The following is a 16084-nucleotide window of genomic DNA, read 5'->3' as shown; positions in this document are numbered from 1 at the left end:
TGTGTAGTCATGTCTGGTCTATATATTAGGACAAGTACTAAGGGTGCCCTGTGTAGTCATGTCTGGTCTATATATTAGTACAAGTACTAAGGGTGCCCTGTGTAGTCATGTCTGGTCCCTATATATTAGGACAAGTACTAAGGGTGTCCTGTGTAGTCATGTCTGGTCTATATATTAGGACAAGTACTAAGGGTGCCCTGTGTAGCCATGTCTGGTCCCTATATATTAGGACAAGTACTAAGGGTGCCCTGTGTAGTCATGTCTGGTCCCTATATATTAGGACAAGTACTAAGGGTGCCCTGTGTAGTCATGTCTGGCCCCTGTATATTAGGACAAGTACTAAGGGTGCCCTGTGTAGTCATGTCTGGTCTATATATTAGGACAAGTACTAAGGGTGTCCTGTGTAGACATGTCTGGTCTCCTATATATTAGGACAAGTACTAAGGATGCCCTGTGTAGTCATGTCTGGTCCCTATATATTAGGACAAGTACTAAGGGTGCCCTGTGTAGCCATGTCTGGTCTCTATATATTAGGACAAGTACGAAGGGTGCCCTGTGTAGTCATGTCTGGTCCCTATATATTAGGACAAGTACTAAGGGTGTCCTGTGTAGTCATGTCTGGTCCAATATATTAGGACAAGTACTAAGGGTGTCCTGTGTAGTCATGTCTGGTCCAATATATTAGGACAAGTACTAAGGGTGTCCTGTGTAGTCATGTCTGGTCCCTCTATATTAGGACAAGTACTAAGGGTGCCCTGTGTAGTCATGTCTGGTCCCTATATATTAGGACAAGTACTAAGGGTGCCCTGTGTAGTCATGTCTGGTCCCTATATATTAGGACAAGTACTAAGGGTGCCCTGTGTAGTCATGTCTGGTCCGTATATATTAGGACAAGTACTAAGTGTGTCCTGTGTAGTCATGTCTGGTCCCTATATATTAGTACAAGTACTAAGGGTGCCTTGTGTAGTCATGTCTGGGTCCCCTATATATTAGGACAAGTACTAAGGGTGTCCTGTGTAGTCATGTCTAGGTCCCCTATATATTAGGACAAGTACTAAGGGTGCCCTGTGTAGTCATGTCTGGGCCTCCTATATATTAGGACAAGTACTAAGGGTGCCCTGTGTAGTCATGTCTGGCCCTCTATATATTAGGACAAGTACTAAGGGTGTCCTGTGTAGTCATGTCTGGTCCCTATATATTAGGACAAGTACTAAGGGTGCCTTGTGTAGTCATGTCTGGTCCCTATATATTAGGACAAGTACTAAGGGTGTCCTGTGTAGTCATGTCTGGTCCCTATATATTAGGACAAGTACTAAGGGTGCCCTGTGTAGTCATGTCTGGGTCCCCTATATATTAGGACAAGTACTAAGGGTGCCCTGTGTAGTCATGTCTGGTCCCTATATATTAGGACAAGTACTAAGGGTGCCCTGTGCAGCCATGTCTGGGTCCCCTATATATTAGGACAAGTACTAAGGGTGCACTGTGTAGCCATGTCTGGGTCTCTATAGATTAGGACTAGTAATTATTAGGAAATTATAGTACCAGTGTTTCTGGTGGCGCAATGGGCCACACTGCTCTGCTACATGCATGTCACATACACACAGCTCTGCTACGTTGCTTTCGCACATGAGCTGCACGTGATTTACGAACGTCAGCAGCTCGCTGAGGAGCTTCATTTGTAGGTTTCGCCTCTCTGCTGCACCAGATTTTCAAACGTCAGCTGGTGGCTGAGATGACATTGTGGCTTGTCACTGTGTCATGTAAGCTGCATTAGCTTCACAGTGGCATTGGACTCTCTGTGGTGACATGTTTGCACAATGGCAACGGTTTGTTACAACACTGGACAACGGTTGACGATTAGATGAAGACTGAATTGGTGTTGGCGGCATCAGCACTGGAGATGACATGATATCACATTCAGGAGATGTGAAGATAGCGGTGAAGGACTCTGCTTCAATGTTGTTGGTCAGTATGTACTGCTGGCTTTGTATGTGGACATTTGTGAGGTGTCATTTAGTGGAGTCTCCACAAAGGTGTCCAGCTGTGTTACAACCAGCTACAAACTGCCTGCTGAGTACTGCTGTATCCATAGCAACTGAGACCACAGCGGTTTGTGGGGATGTGATGATTATCCGTTCAGTGGCATCCGACCTTCCGTCACTCTGAGTCAATGTTCTCACGCATTCCTGTCTTTCACGGCTTCTTGACATTTTGGTGGTGGCCTTAATTATATCTAGCCATCTTGTTCTGTCGTCCTGATCTTCTCTTCCCACTGACTTTGCCAAGCATCAGTACTGTTTTCAGTGAGTTTGCGCGCATGATGTGGCTAAAAGATGAGAGCCGCTGTTTGATGATTTTGCCCTCTAGTGATATTTTTGGTTTGGCACAATCTAACGCCACCTTGTTCGTTGTCATGGCAGTCCAAGGTGTTCGTAGCATTCTCCTCCAGCACTAGAGTTCAAACACATCCATTTTCCTTCTGTATGCTTTCCTGAGCGTCCAACTTTTGCAACCATATGTAGTTGACCAGACTAGGTTTTGTTGCAATGCTAATATCCTTGCTTTTTCAGATCTTTCCCATTCCTTGCATTGCAATCCTACCAAGTGTAATCTGTCTCTTGATCTCAGGTCCAGATTGCCCGTTGCAACCGAATTTGAATCCAAGGAAGATGAAATCTTGGACGTCTCGATTTCTTCGTTGTTGATGTTTATGTTCACCGTATCGTTGCCTACTACAGTCATGACTTTCATTTTCTTGCTGTTGAGATACAGTCCCATGAATTCGTTGGATAAAGTATTCCAGGTCCTTTTTTACTTTCCGCCAGCAGGGTGGTGTCATCTACATATTTGCTGACGTGAGGTATGAAGGCGATGGTGCGGTAATTGGAACATTCTTGAGCATCACCTTCTATTTGAAGTGTGACAAAGACAGATCTTATCCAGTCTTTGGGCCACTATTTGGAGCTCCAGATCTTCTGACGAAGGTCGCTTAGGATCTTGACTGACACTGGTTTGAGCAGTTTGGCTGGTATGTGATCAATGCCTGGAGCTTTCCTGTTTGGTAGTTGTTTCAGGGCCCATGTGACTTCTTCCTCCAGAATGCCTGGTTCTTGTTCTACTTGATTTACGTGATCCAACCGGTTGTCTCTCTGATCGCCTGCATACAGCTCTGCTGTATATTCTTGCCACTTACGCTTGATTTGATTTTCTTCTTGTAATCATTTGCCATCCCAGTCTTTGATGGTTGCTGCTTTGCGTGGTGTGAACGGTGCCCGGGTCTTATTCACATGGGTGAAGAAAGCTCAGATGTGGCCTTGCTGGTTTGCTTCTTCCAGTTTTGCACATTGGCCGTGCTAATGGCGCTCCTTGTCTAGTCTGACTTTTCTTTGAAATTCCGCATTTAGCTGTCTGAATTCAATGATGGTGCCCGCTGCTTTAGCTGCTCGGTGCTTGTTGGCCATCCTGATGGACTCATCTGATACCCATTGCGGTCATTTTGCTGATTTTTTGAAGGAGATGATTTGTTCAGCTGTGTTCAGTGTGATGGATTTGATTTCCTCCCATAATTCGTCTGGGTCTTTTTCGATGGTGCAGAGCGCTTCAAATCTGTTATTTAATGTGACTGCATATCGTGAAGGGATGTTATCTACATCGAGACGGCGTATTATGGGTGACCTTTCGATGTTGCTGAATCTGAGTTTGATTTTTACGACTAGGAGCTGATGATTGGAGCCAAAGACTGCATGCGGGAGTGTTCTCACGGCCAGAATTGAGCTTTTGCAATGCAGTTAACATAGGAAGTAGTCAATTTGGTTTCGGTGCACACCATTTGCTTGCTGGAGATCGGCATAGAATTTTTCAATGTCCTTATCTGTTGCATCATTTGCGATGAATGCCACTCCGTCTGATGGTGTCATGGCCTGAGTAGAAAACAGTGTAATCATCGTTATTGAAAAAAACGTTGCCTGTCCAGTGAAGCTCGCTGATATGCAAGAGGTCGATGTTGAGCCGTTCCATTTCCTTTTTTAGGATATCCATTTAACCCGTGTTCATGCCACGAACGTTTCACGTGTTGATGTTGTGAATCTTTGAGAAACGCAAATGAAACCTTTCACTCGGAGCTGCATCAACAGACTGGGGCCAAATGGCTTTGTTCTGTCCATGTCATTAGTGTCCAAGTTATTCGAGTTTTGTCCTTGCTCTTCCCTGGTGGCTTAATCTGTGACTTGCAGCCCAGGGTGCCCGCCTTCCAGCACCCTATTTGGACGCATTTGGTTTTGATTCATAAAGAATTTTGGCAGTGGTAGTGGAGTAGTTTGCCATTGCTTTCCCCACTCCTCCCCATTTATCCAGGCTTGGGATTGGTGTGCAGGTGTTGCCAACAACACGGCTGGGTTGTGGTAGATGTAGTCTGCCCATAATTCCTTATTCAGCTCAGAGATCATGTGACTGGTCCTTTGAGCACACAAGCTATGAATGTGTACATTTGGGAGGTGTCATTTATTGGAGTCTCCACACAGGTGTCCAGCTGTCTCACAACAAGCTACAAACTGCCAGACTGAGTACTGCTGTATCCATAGCAACTGAGGCCACAGGGGTTTGTAGGGGATGTAGTCCGCCCATAATCCTTCATTCAGAGCAGAAGGAGGATAAAGGACCTGTGATGACGTCACCGTCATGTGATCAGGGGGCATAGTTTAGGGAACCAGGAAGTGCATCAGCTTAGCTTGAATAGGAAAGTGACTGCCCATTGGTCCCACAGCTGAGCTGAGAACCAGAGGACTGGTTAACCCTGTCAGTGCTTGATGAAAACAGACATAGGTTCTAAATACACAGGAATAGCATAATGATGCTTGCGGCTGCCCGAAACCTCAAGAGGGTGGCAGACATGAGTAGCAGAACTTACACATGTCTGGGTCCCTAAATATTAGGACAAGTACGAAGGGTGTCCTGTGTAGCCATATCTGGGTCCCTATATGTTAGGACGAGTACTAAGGGTGTCCTGTGTAGTCATCTCTGGTCTATATATTAGGATAAGTACTAAGGGTGCCCGATCTAGTTATGTCTAGTCTCCTATATATTAGGACAAGCACTAAGTGTGCCCTGTGTAGTCATGTCTGGGTCCCCTATATATTAGGACAAGTACTAAGGGTGCCCTGTGTAGTCATGTCTGGGTCCCCTATATATTAGGACAAGTACTAAGGGTGCCCTGTGTAGCCATGTCTAGTCCCTATATATTAGGACAAGTACTAAGGGTGTACGGTGTAGTCATGTCTGGGTTCCCTATATATTAGGACAAGTACTAAGGGTGCCCTGTGTAGCCATGTCTAGTCCCTATATATTAGGACAAGTACTAAGGGTGCCCTTTGTAGTCATGTCTGGGTCCCCTATATATTAGGACAAGTGCTAAGGGTGCCCTGTGTAGTCATGTCTGGTCCCTATATATTAGGACAAGTACTAAGGGTGTCCTGTGTAGTAATGTCTGGTCCCCTATATATTAGGACAAGCACTAAGGGTGCCCTGTGTAGTCATGTCTGGGTCCCCTATATATTAGGACAAGTACTAAGAGTGCCCTGTGTAGTCATGTCTGGTCCCTATATATTAGGACAACTACTAAGGGTGCGCTGTGTAGTCATGTCTGGGTCCCCTATATATTAGGACAAGTACTAAGGGTGCCCTGTGTAGTCATGTCTGGGCCCTATATATTAGGACAAGTACTAAGGGTGCCCTGTGTAGTCATGTCTGGGCCCTATATATTAGGACAAGTACTAAGGGTGCCCTGTGTAGTCATGTCTGGGCCCTATATATTAGGACAAGTACTAAGGGTGTCCTGTGTAGTCATGTCTGGGTCCCCTATATATTAGGACAAGTACTAAGGGTGCCCTGTGTAGTCATGTCTGGGTCCCCTATATATTAGGACAAGTACTAAGGGTGCCCTGTGTAGCCATGTCTAGTCCCTATATATTAGGACAAGTACTAAGGGTGTCCTGTGTAGCCATGTCTGGTCCCTATATATTAGGACCAGTACTAAGGGTGCCCTGTGTAGTCATGTCTGGTCTCCTATATATTAGGACAAGTACTAAGGGTGTCCTGTGTAGCCATGTCTGGTCCCCTATATATTAGGACAAGTACTAAGGGTGCCCTGTGTAGTCATGTCTGGTCCCTATATATTAGGACAAGTACTAAGGGTGTCCTGTGTAGTCATGTCTGGTCCCTATATATATTAGGACAAGTACTAAGGGTGTCCTGTGTAGTCATGTCTGGTCCCTATATATATTAGGACAAGTACTAAGGGTGTCCTGTGTAGTCATGTCTGGGTTCCCTATATATTAGGACAAGTACTAAGGGTGCCCTGTGTAGCCATGTCTAGTCCCTATATATTAGGACAAGTACTAAGGGTGCCCTTTGTAGTCATGTCTGGGTCCCCTATATATTAGGACAAGTACTAAGGGTGCCCTGTGTAGTCATGTCTGGTCCCCTATATATTAGGACAAGTACTAAGGGTGCCCTGTGTAGTCATGTCTGGGTCCCCTATATATTAGGACAAGTACTAAGGGTGCCCTGTGTAGTCATGTCTGGTCCCTATATATTAGGACAACTACTAAGGGTGCGCTGTGTAGTCATGTCTGGGTCCCCTATATATTAGGACAAGTACTAAGGGTGCCCTGTGTAGTCATGTCCGGTCCCCTATATATTAGGACAAGTACTAAGGGTGCCCTGTGTAGTCATGTCCGGTCCCCTATATATTAGGACAAGTACTAAGGGTGCCCTGTGTAGTCATGTCTGGGCCCTATATATTAGGACAAGTACTAAGGGTGCCCTGTGTAGTCATGTCTGGGTCTCCTATATATTAGGACAAGTACTAAGGGTGCCCTGTGTAGTCATGTCTGGTCCCTATATATTAGGACAAGTACTAAGGGTGTCCTGTGTAGTCATGTCTGGTCCCTATATATTAGGACAAGTACTAAGGGTGCCCTGTGTAGTCATGTCTGGGCCCTATATATTAGGACAAGTACTAAGGGTGCCCTGTGTAGTCATGTCTGGGCCCTATATATTAGGACAAGTGCTAAGGGTGTCCTGTGTAGTCATGTCTGGTCCCTTATATATTAGGACAAGCACTAAGGGTGCCCTGTGTAGTCATGTCTGGGTCCCCTATATATTAGGACAAGTACTAAGGGTGCCCTGTGTAGTCATGTCTGGTCCCTATATATTAGGACAACTACTAAGGGTGCCCTGTGTAGTCATGTCTGGGTCCCTATATATTAGGACAAGTACTAAGGGTGCCCTGTGTAGTCATGTCTGGTCTATATATATTAGGACAAGTACTAAGGGTGCCCTGTGTAGTCATGTCTGGCCCCCTATATATTAGGACAAGTACTGAGGGTGTCCTGTGTAGTCATGTCTGGCCCCTATATATTAGGACAAGTACTATGGGTGCCCTGTGTAGCCATGTCTGGGTCCCTATATATTAGGACAAGTACTAAGGGTGCGCTGTGTAGTCATGTCTGGGTCCCCTATATATTAGGACAAGTACTAAGGGTGCCCTGTGTAGTCATGTCTGGTCTATATATTAGGACAAGTACTAAGGGTGCCCTGTGTAGTCATGTCTGGTCCCTATATATTAGGACAAGTACTATGGATGCCCTGTGTAGTCATGTCTGGCCCCTTTATATTAGGACAAGTACTGAGGGTGTCCTGTGTAGTCATGTCTGGTCTATATATTAGGACAAGTACTAAGGGTGCCCTGTGTAGTCATGTCTGGTCCCTATATATTAGGACAAGTACTATGGATGCCCTGTGTAGTCATGTCTGGCCCCTTTATATTAGGACAAGTACTGAGGGTGTCCTGTGTAGTCATGTCCGGTCTATATATTAGGACAAGTACTAAGGGTGTCCTGTGTAGTCATGTCTGGTCCCTATATATTAGGACAAGTACTAAGGGTGCCCTGTGTAGTCATGTCTGGCCCCTATATATTAGGACAAGTACTAAGGGTGCCCTGTGTAGTCATGTCTGGTCTCTATATATTAGGACAAGTACTAAGGGTGTCCTGTGTAGTCATGTCTGGCCCCTATATATTAGGACAAGTACTATGGGTGCCCTGTGTAGTCATGTCTGGCCCCTTTATATTAGGACAAGTACTATGGGTGCCCTGTGTAGTCATGTCTGGGTCCCCTATATATTAGGACAAGTACTGAGGGTGTCCTGTGTAGTCATGTCTGGCCCCTATATATTAGGACAAGTACTATGGGTGCCCTGTGTAGTCATGTCTGGATCCCCTATATATTAGGACAAGTACTAAGGGTGCCCTGTGTAGTCATGTCTGGTCCCTATATATTAGGACAAGTACTGAGGGTGTCCTGTGTAGTCGTGTCTGGTACCTATATATTAGGACAAGTACTAAGGGTGCCCGGTGTAGTCGTGTCTGGTCCCTATATATTAGGACAAGTACTAAGGGTGTCCTGTGTAGTCATGTCTGGCCCCTATATATTAGGACAAGTACTATGGGTGCCCTGTGTAGTCATGTCTGGGTCCCCTATATATTAGGACAAGTACTGAGGGTGCACTCTGCAGTTTGCCGTCTTACATGTTTCAGATAAGGATGTTGCCCTTAATCATAGACAAGCCTGATAAGTACATTACAAACAAAAATGTTATTAGATGTTGATGTCCGAGACCTGCGCAGGTGACATATAAAGGGCGGACATGCTTAGAGCGATATAAGCAGCAATTGAATATACCCCAAATGATCTTAGGGCCCTCAATGAGCCAGCAGTTCACCACCATTTATGCAATTCTGATTGTTGCAGATTGTAATGCCAATTCTTGCCCCTATTTGCAACATGTTTTTGTACAGGTACCAGAGGTGTTGTGGCCCCTTTACTATCATGGTCGCTCATGCAGTCATGGAAATACTGTACAGAGCACAAACTAAATCTCTTTTGTGTCACACACACAGCTCTGCTACATGCGCGTGACGCACACAGAGCTCTGCTGCCTGCGCGACACAGCATACAGCCCTGCTACATATACAAAGGGACAAAAGGTTTCAATAATGACTTATGAAAAACTCTATGAACCCTCCATGTAGCAAATCAAGTTTATAAGCAAGCGGGTTTACTACCCACGTGATGACCGTAACGCGGCGCCAGTTTTAAAGACGGAACCTTCAATTAGAGATTTCTAGAAGACAAATATACCTTCTGTCCCACCCTGTACGGTTCAGATCCCGACAGACTCCTCCCACTACACAACTGCATACGAGCCCCCGTTGCTTCCAGGTTCTTCTGTACTTCTTTCCATACCCCCTGCAGCGCATCTGTGGCGACATCAGCTGCAGGACAGACAGATGGATTAGAAATGAATGTAAGGAAGCGAGGATGCTGACCATATACGCAACGGAATGGAGATACCCCAGTGGAAGAATAAGTACGGTTGTTAGCGCAAACTGTGCCAACGGCAGGAACTCTGCCCACTGATGAGCCTTGTCACTGGCAAACAACCGTAAATATTGCACTAAATCCTGGTTCTTCTGCTCCGTCTGACTATTAGTCTGTGGGTGGAATGCTGACGAGAAGGAAAGCGACGTTCCCAAGGTATCTACAGAAGGCTCGCCAAAACTGCGCAACAGACTGAACCCCGTGATCAGACACGACGTTCTCGGGAACCCCATGTAGGCGAATGATTTCTTCTACAAAAATCTTGGAAAATTCTATCACAGAAGGAAGCTTCTTTAACACCACAAAATGTGCCATCTTTGAGAAACGGTCTACAACAACTAGGATGGTGGTGAACGTCTGAGACTCAGGTAGATCAGTGATAAAATCTACCGATAAATGCGACCACAGACGAGACGGCACCGGTAACGGTCTCAGAGGCCCCTCCGGACGACGTCGACGACTTTTACTGCGTGCACAGACAGAGCATCCCTTAACAAAGTCGCAGATCTCACGAAACATGCCTGGCCACCAGTAGTGTCTAATACAAAGATCCAGAGTCCCCTGAACCCACGGATTGACTCTGAGACGCAAGGTCTCTGGCACAAACCATCTGCCCTCCGGCACCCCCGAGTGAGCGTCCGGCTGACAATTTTGTAGATGAGGAACAAGATCAGATTCTACAGCTGCCACCACCACCCCAGGTGCCAGGATATTATTGGGAGCCACTGTCTCACTATACAGCAAACCAAAACTCAAGATGGTGACGCCACTCTTCTAGAGGCAACTTAATCACCAATAACTCACGATTACCCATGTCGTAGCTACGCTCCGCTGAACTGAACTTCCGCGAGAAGAACACACATGGACTATACCCAGGTCTCCCACTGACTTCCTGAGACAATACAGCTCCCTCCCCCACCTCAGACGCATCGACCTCAATGAAGAACGGTCGCTGCACGTCAGGCTGTACTAGCACCGGGGCAGCAGTAAACGCCCTTTTGAGATGACTAAAAGCCTCTAGGGCCTCTGGCGACCATCTTACCAAATCGGCCCCCTTCTTGGTAAGATCGGTCAGGGGTTGAGCAATAACTGAGTAATTCTTAATGAATTTACGGTAAAAATTTGCAAAACCCAAAAACCGCTGGAGAGCCTTAAGGTTATCTGGTCTGACCCATTGGGAGATTGCTGCCCCTTTATCAGACCCCATCTGAATCTCCGTGGGTGAAATCACATTACTCAGGAAAGACACTTGTTTAGTGCCAAAAATGCATTTCTCCAACTTGACAAAAAGTTGGTACTCGCGCAAACGGGTCAGAACCAGCCTCAGGTGCCGCACATGTGAGTCCCAGTCTGGGGAGTACACCAGAATGTCATCGAGATATATGACCAAGAATACCCCCAGGAAGTAGTGGAAGACCGCGGTCATAAATCCCTGGAACACAGCGGGGGCGTTACAAAGTCTGAAGGGCATGACTAGACATTCAAAATGTCCGAACGGGGTGCTGAACGGGGTCTTCCACTCATCTCCCTTTCGGATGCAAATTAAATTATAAGCCCCCCTTATGTCCAATTTGGAAAACCATCACAGAAGGGGAAATACAAAATTAAAAACAATCACGGAAAATGGCCGTTCCTTACTGACTGGGGAGTGCATATAGATGCATCCTCCTCTCACCATGCAGGTAGCTGACTACCAAATGGAGGAGCCAAACACACCTGTGCAGGACACCGATAAGACAACCACTCACACTGCCTCCTGATAATGAGGGGGGTGGATGCTTGGCGTATACTCCCACACATAGCGGATACAGGGTGCCAGACCATTCTGATATATGTAGTTCACCATGCAGACCAGCAACCTATTAATGACGCCATGATAATTCGTTGGGTTGCCCTTCATATCCATCAGTGAACCACATTGGTACTGCCACCCTGGGCTCCCCCTGGAGTCTTAATGCCACACTGCATGTTGTGAGGGGTTAATTCACGTTTATGCCTTTTTAAATTGATAAGTGTATTAATCATTGACTACAGCGACTCCATTTTGTATTCTTTGCTGTTTTGCTAAATGCATGTTTTTGTATTAATTTCACTTTTTACTTAGAAGAATGTTAAATCTCAGATATAATGACCTTGGATATGTTCCCGTGTGTGTAATCAGCGTTCTCTCTGTCCTAGAGAAATTTACTCCCTTTGCTTTGAAGCGCCTGGGAACATGTTCTGCTTTGATACAGTTGTCTCCGGACATTGATGTAAGAAATGTCTTTGAAAGATATATTGTTCAATTAAAATCTGCAGATGTTATGTAGCCTTGAGCATGCCTGGGGCATGCGCAGTAATCAAATCATACGTCAGCAAACTTTCCCTATAACTTCTGTAATACTCTGAATAAACTTCACTTCACTCTGACAACCCAAAGCATGTGGTTGTCCATTTGTGTCGTCTATGGGTACCCATATCTAAGAGACTAATTTGGAAGCAGACAGCATCCGCTCAACGGTCAGTTTGACCCCCTACATTACTTGGCGCAACCAACGAGGGCCAGAATTTAACTCCTTACCTGCAGCCAATATCTGACAACCCTGCCTGCCGACCATCCGGACTAGGGGACACGGGACCTCAGATCTACAAAACACCGGTGTAAGGTAAGCCATTTGACTTACCACTTAAAGATCTGAGCCCCCCCTGTCTTCAAAAGCCACGTGTCGACAGAGAGGTTTGTTGCTGTATGTGTATAGGATACTTCTGCCTGTGTTATTTACGGTGTTCTTAGTAACCGTGTTAGACGTAAGAACCCACATTGCCATGCTGTCTGCTGTAACCATTGAACTGATAGCTTTTTGTTGTACTCTGACTGCCGCACTCATTTTCCTAGCTGTCATTTGTTATAAGATCACAGAGGCCGCGTATAAAGGTGAGACGTGGTCTCCTCTCTCTCCATAAAAAGGTCTACTAGTAAACATCCGTACCCTGCCAGCCGTAGGCTTGGCAGAAGGGACTGTGTCCTGATCTACCCGAAGGACTGAGGTAGAAACAGCGGACATCAAAGTCCATAATACTAATAAGTGAACATTCATACCCTGCCAGCCGTAGGCTTGGCAGAAGGGACTGTCCTGATCTACCCGAAGAACTGAGGTAGAGACAGCGGACATCAAAGTCCATAGTGTCCTGCCAGCCGCGACCTGGCAGAAGGGACTTAAAAGGTCATCGCGACCGCCAGATTTACCCAGAGGACGTTTTGTACATCCTCACTACTCCGTGATTGGGTAAATCAAAAATGGCAAGTCCAATTATTAGTATGGGGTCCAGACAGTCTACGACTTTCTTGACCCCTATTGAGATAATTAGGGAGAGAGAGGGGGAGGACAGTTATAAACAAGCCCGTAAAGTTTACCAGCTGATAGGGCTTAAAAAGGCAGGAACTTTCAACTATGAGTTCTGGCGGCAGTACAGAACAAAACACAAGAAAGCTATCAAAGACGCCGGTCTAGATAAAGGAGTAGAGGCCATAATCAAATATAGTAGAAAGGCAAATGTAGAACGGTGGGATTGTGAGCCGTGGTTTGAGGGCATACTTGTGTATGCACCCCCGGTGCGTGATCCGGCCAGAATGCACCCGATTTTACCAACCGCAAGCAGCTCTGAAATTCTTCCTGAGTATCAGAGTTGTACCGCTGCAACTCCACCACAAGAGCCCCAAAGAGAAAAAAACCTTATTGGCATTGTCCAAGATGCGGACAACGACACCCTTTACGAACAAACAGCTTTAACTATGTGTAAACAGGAAAAGAATGAAACCGTTGAATGCTATTTTGGCAGACTAGAAACAAAGGCTAGAGACATGGGTCTCACCCTCCGTACAGATGAAGTGTACTACCCAATGATGTGTGAAGCGTTCATGCAAGGCATTGGCCCATCATTGGCAGATAAAATAGAAGCATGCACCCCTGATTGGCAACAAGCCAAGCCCAGAGACTTGTATAAAAAGGCAGTAGGGTTTGCTATGGATGAGAAGCGCCCTGCAGTGGCGGTCAAATACTATAGCAACCAGGGGGGGAAGGTGCAGCCCCAAGACAAATCCAAAAACAAAACACGCAAGTGTTACAACTGCGGCAAGGTAGGCCACCTGGCCAAGCATTGCCGCTGTCCCAAGAAACCTTGTAACCAGGAGACAGATCAGGGCGCCACTCCCAGCGACAACGCCGCGTCGCCCGAATCCGTCCCAATGAAGTTCCGGCGATCCAGCCCCAGTATCCCTACCGTGGAAACAGAGGATAGAGGCACTCAGACTCTCGAGCCTGTTTCCATATGAAGTGAGGAAGTGCCCTTCCTTATAGACACTGGGGCTACAAATCCTGTCTCAAAAATTCATGTGAAATAGTAGAAATGTTTAAGGCAAAGAGTATGCCTATATGGAAAAGCAAGTTAGAGAAATAACAAAGGACAGACAAAGCAGGTTAGAATTTTGGGGATCTGAGACCCACAAAGTCTCAAAGATTCAGAGATAAGCAAAAGTTGGTGAAAGTATGTTGATAGAAGGAGTAAGATACGTGTAGATACGGTAGTTATCAGAGAAAGAGAATTCTTTTATAGTTTGTGTCCCTAGGGACATAAAGCAAGTCCATGCAGAATCTGTGGATAGTTATGTGTGACAAATAACCAATATTGTGTGTCTTCATGTTATGTAATCTAATTTTTTTTGTCATACGTTTAGTCTTTTGTCCTTTCTTTTATGTGTTTAACCATTTCTCTGCTGTCCGGGTTTGATAGTCAGTGCAGAGAAATATATTTTTGGCTGTTTGCCAAAAATATAAGACTGTTCTGTTCCAGAAATGAAAGTCAGAGGAAAAAGACAGACGTTGAATGTATTGTGTGAATTGTATGGTTTTGAAAATGGAAGAATAGAAGTACAGAGGAATGTGTGCTTCTTGTGAAAGCCGCAGCTGCAAGTCGCCCCCACCCCTTGTCTCCAAGAGGGGGGGGGGGTATATTGAGAGTTTACAGAGAAGGAATGCGTGCCTCTAAAAGCCAAAAAGATTAGAGCGGAGAACACTGGACGAGTAACTCTGCTTGCTTGAATAGAATGAAACCCGTAATGAATCCAATGAATCTTGCTGTTTTTGCTGTTCTTTGTGTAAATGTCAGTTTTGTAACTGGTCGGACGTGTGCATAATTGCTAAATGTGTGTTACAGTTGAATCATACGCGTTACGTCCTGTGTGAACTCTTACTAATATTTGAATGAGACTTGACCGCATGAACGGATGAGAATTAATGACCCGTGTTCAGACTGTAATGAATGCATAATGTGTGTGATGTAGGCGCTGTGTGCTGATAATTTGGCAGCCTGCCAACAAGTCATAATTATACTGTTTCTGAGAATGCTCTATAGAAGAAACGTACGGACGGCCAAACCTGTACTTACACCTGCTGCCAAATTCCGCACCTTTCTGGGCCTTGTTTTCATACTGCCCCCATTGGTCCACTTTGTTTTCGCTCATATACAACTACTCATTCTTTTCTCTCACCCTTTTATACTTCATCCGTTCTTTTCTGTACTGAATTTTCTGACCAGGTGACAGTATCAACACAAAAGCACAGGGGACGACCACGGCCACCTGGATGCTATCCAGAATCCAGTGGCTCGAGGAGCTCCCTCATGTGTTTGTGTGGTGGCAGCAGTACAGGCAATGGTTAACAAATCTTCGGAGTTGGTCTTGAACCAACTCCCCTAGTGGTCCTCACCCCCCCCCCATGACACCCGGAGCATATACACGCAAGTGCAACCCAAGCACTTATTTCTGGCCCGTCAAATCCAGCTACAATGTGCTCTTGTCATTCTTCTACTACTTTGAACTCGGTTACCCTTCCAATTAAGTACCCTAGTTCAAAAGGGGGGGAGAGAAGATATAGGTGATCTAGGTATTGCAGGTCAGCTATTTTTTTTTTTAAAGCTATTTTTAAATTTTTAAATTTTTAATTTTTTCTTTTTCCTTCTTACAACAAGGTTATGATCTATTTGAAATAGAATACCAGCCTGATTGTCTAGCGGTAATCGGTGCAAGGGGCTTCAGAAGTGCCAATTCACCTGGCAGAAACTGAACCGCTTGAGGTAATGTTTAAAGGGTCACGATGCCTCACTCGCTTCCTTATGCTGGAAGGTCCTGAAAGCATATTGAGAATTGCGTGATGGGACCCTTGGGAGGTTGTATCAAACTTCACCTGTCCGGTGAGGCTTGTATACACCCCGGGTCTGAAAGTCACCCGACCTTCTGTCGGATGGCAGCAGACTAAGCGACACCTCTACCCGTCCTCACTTTTACGTACGCAGAGGAACAAGCTCTTAGCCCCCCTTGGTCCATCAGTACCCCCTGGCACATGCCCAGGAAGATGCAATTGCAGACACAGTCTTTTCTTTATGTCAACTTAAAGCCCTTAAGAAATGTGTCTTCCCAGCTTGTTAATAATGTATATTCTGAGTTGTTTTTGTAGATGGTACCAGGGTAATTGACGACTCCACGCTGGATATGCAGTGATCACGCAACAAGATGTCCTAAAAGCAGAATGCCTCCGCATGTCCCAGGACAGGAAGCGGAGTTACAGGCCCTCACTGAGGCGTGTGGAGTGGTAGAAGGTAAGACGGCAAA

General features: G+C 45.7%; 1 protein-coding gene across 1 annotated transcript; it reads left to right on the top strand.

The window, feature by feature from the left end:
- The first annotated feature begins 11953 nt into the window (after window positions 1-11953).
- Window positions 11954-14060, top strand: LOC136573280 (uncharacterized). Its single transcript, XM_066574576.1, has 2 exons — window positions 11954-13862; window positions 13895-14060. Exon 1 carries the CDS (start codon window positions 12716-12718, stop codon window positions 13748-13750), a length of 1035 nt encoding a protein of 344 aa, XP_066430673.1. The 5' UTR covers window positions 11954-12715; the 3' UTR covers window positions 13751-13862; window positions 13895-14060.
- Window positions 14061-16084: the final 2024 nt, after the last annotated feature.

Source organism: Eleutherodactylus coqui, chromosome 7, assembly GCF_035609145.1.
Source record: "Eleutherodactylus coqui strain aEleCoq1 chromosome 7, aEleCoq1.hap1, whole genome shotgun sequence".
In the NCBI taxonomy this organism is placed as follows: Eukaryota; Metazoa; Chordata; class Amphibia; order Anura; family Eleutherodactylidae; genus Eleutherodactylus; species Eleutherodactylus coqui.
The sequence above is the reverse complement of the archived record's forward strand: the minus strand, read 5'-3'. Positions and strand labels throughout refer to the sequence as shown.

Bases quoted from the DNA above. Each gene is read 5' to 3' on its own strand.
- LOC136573280 (XM_066574576.1), top strand. From the start codon at position 12,716: ATGGCAAGTCCAATTATTAGTATGGGGTCCAGACAGTCTACGACTTTC.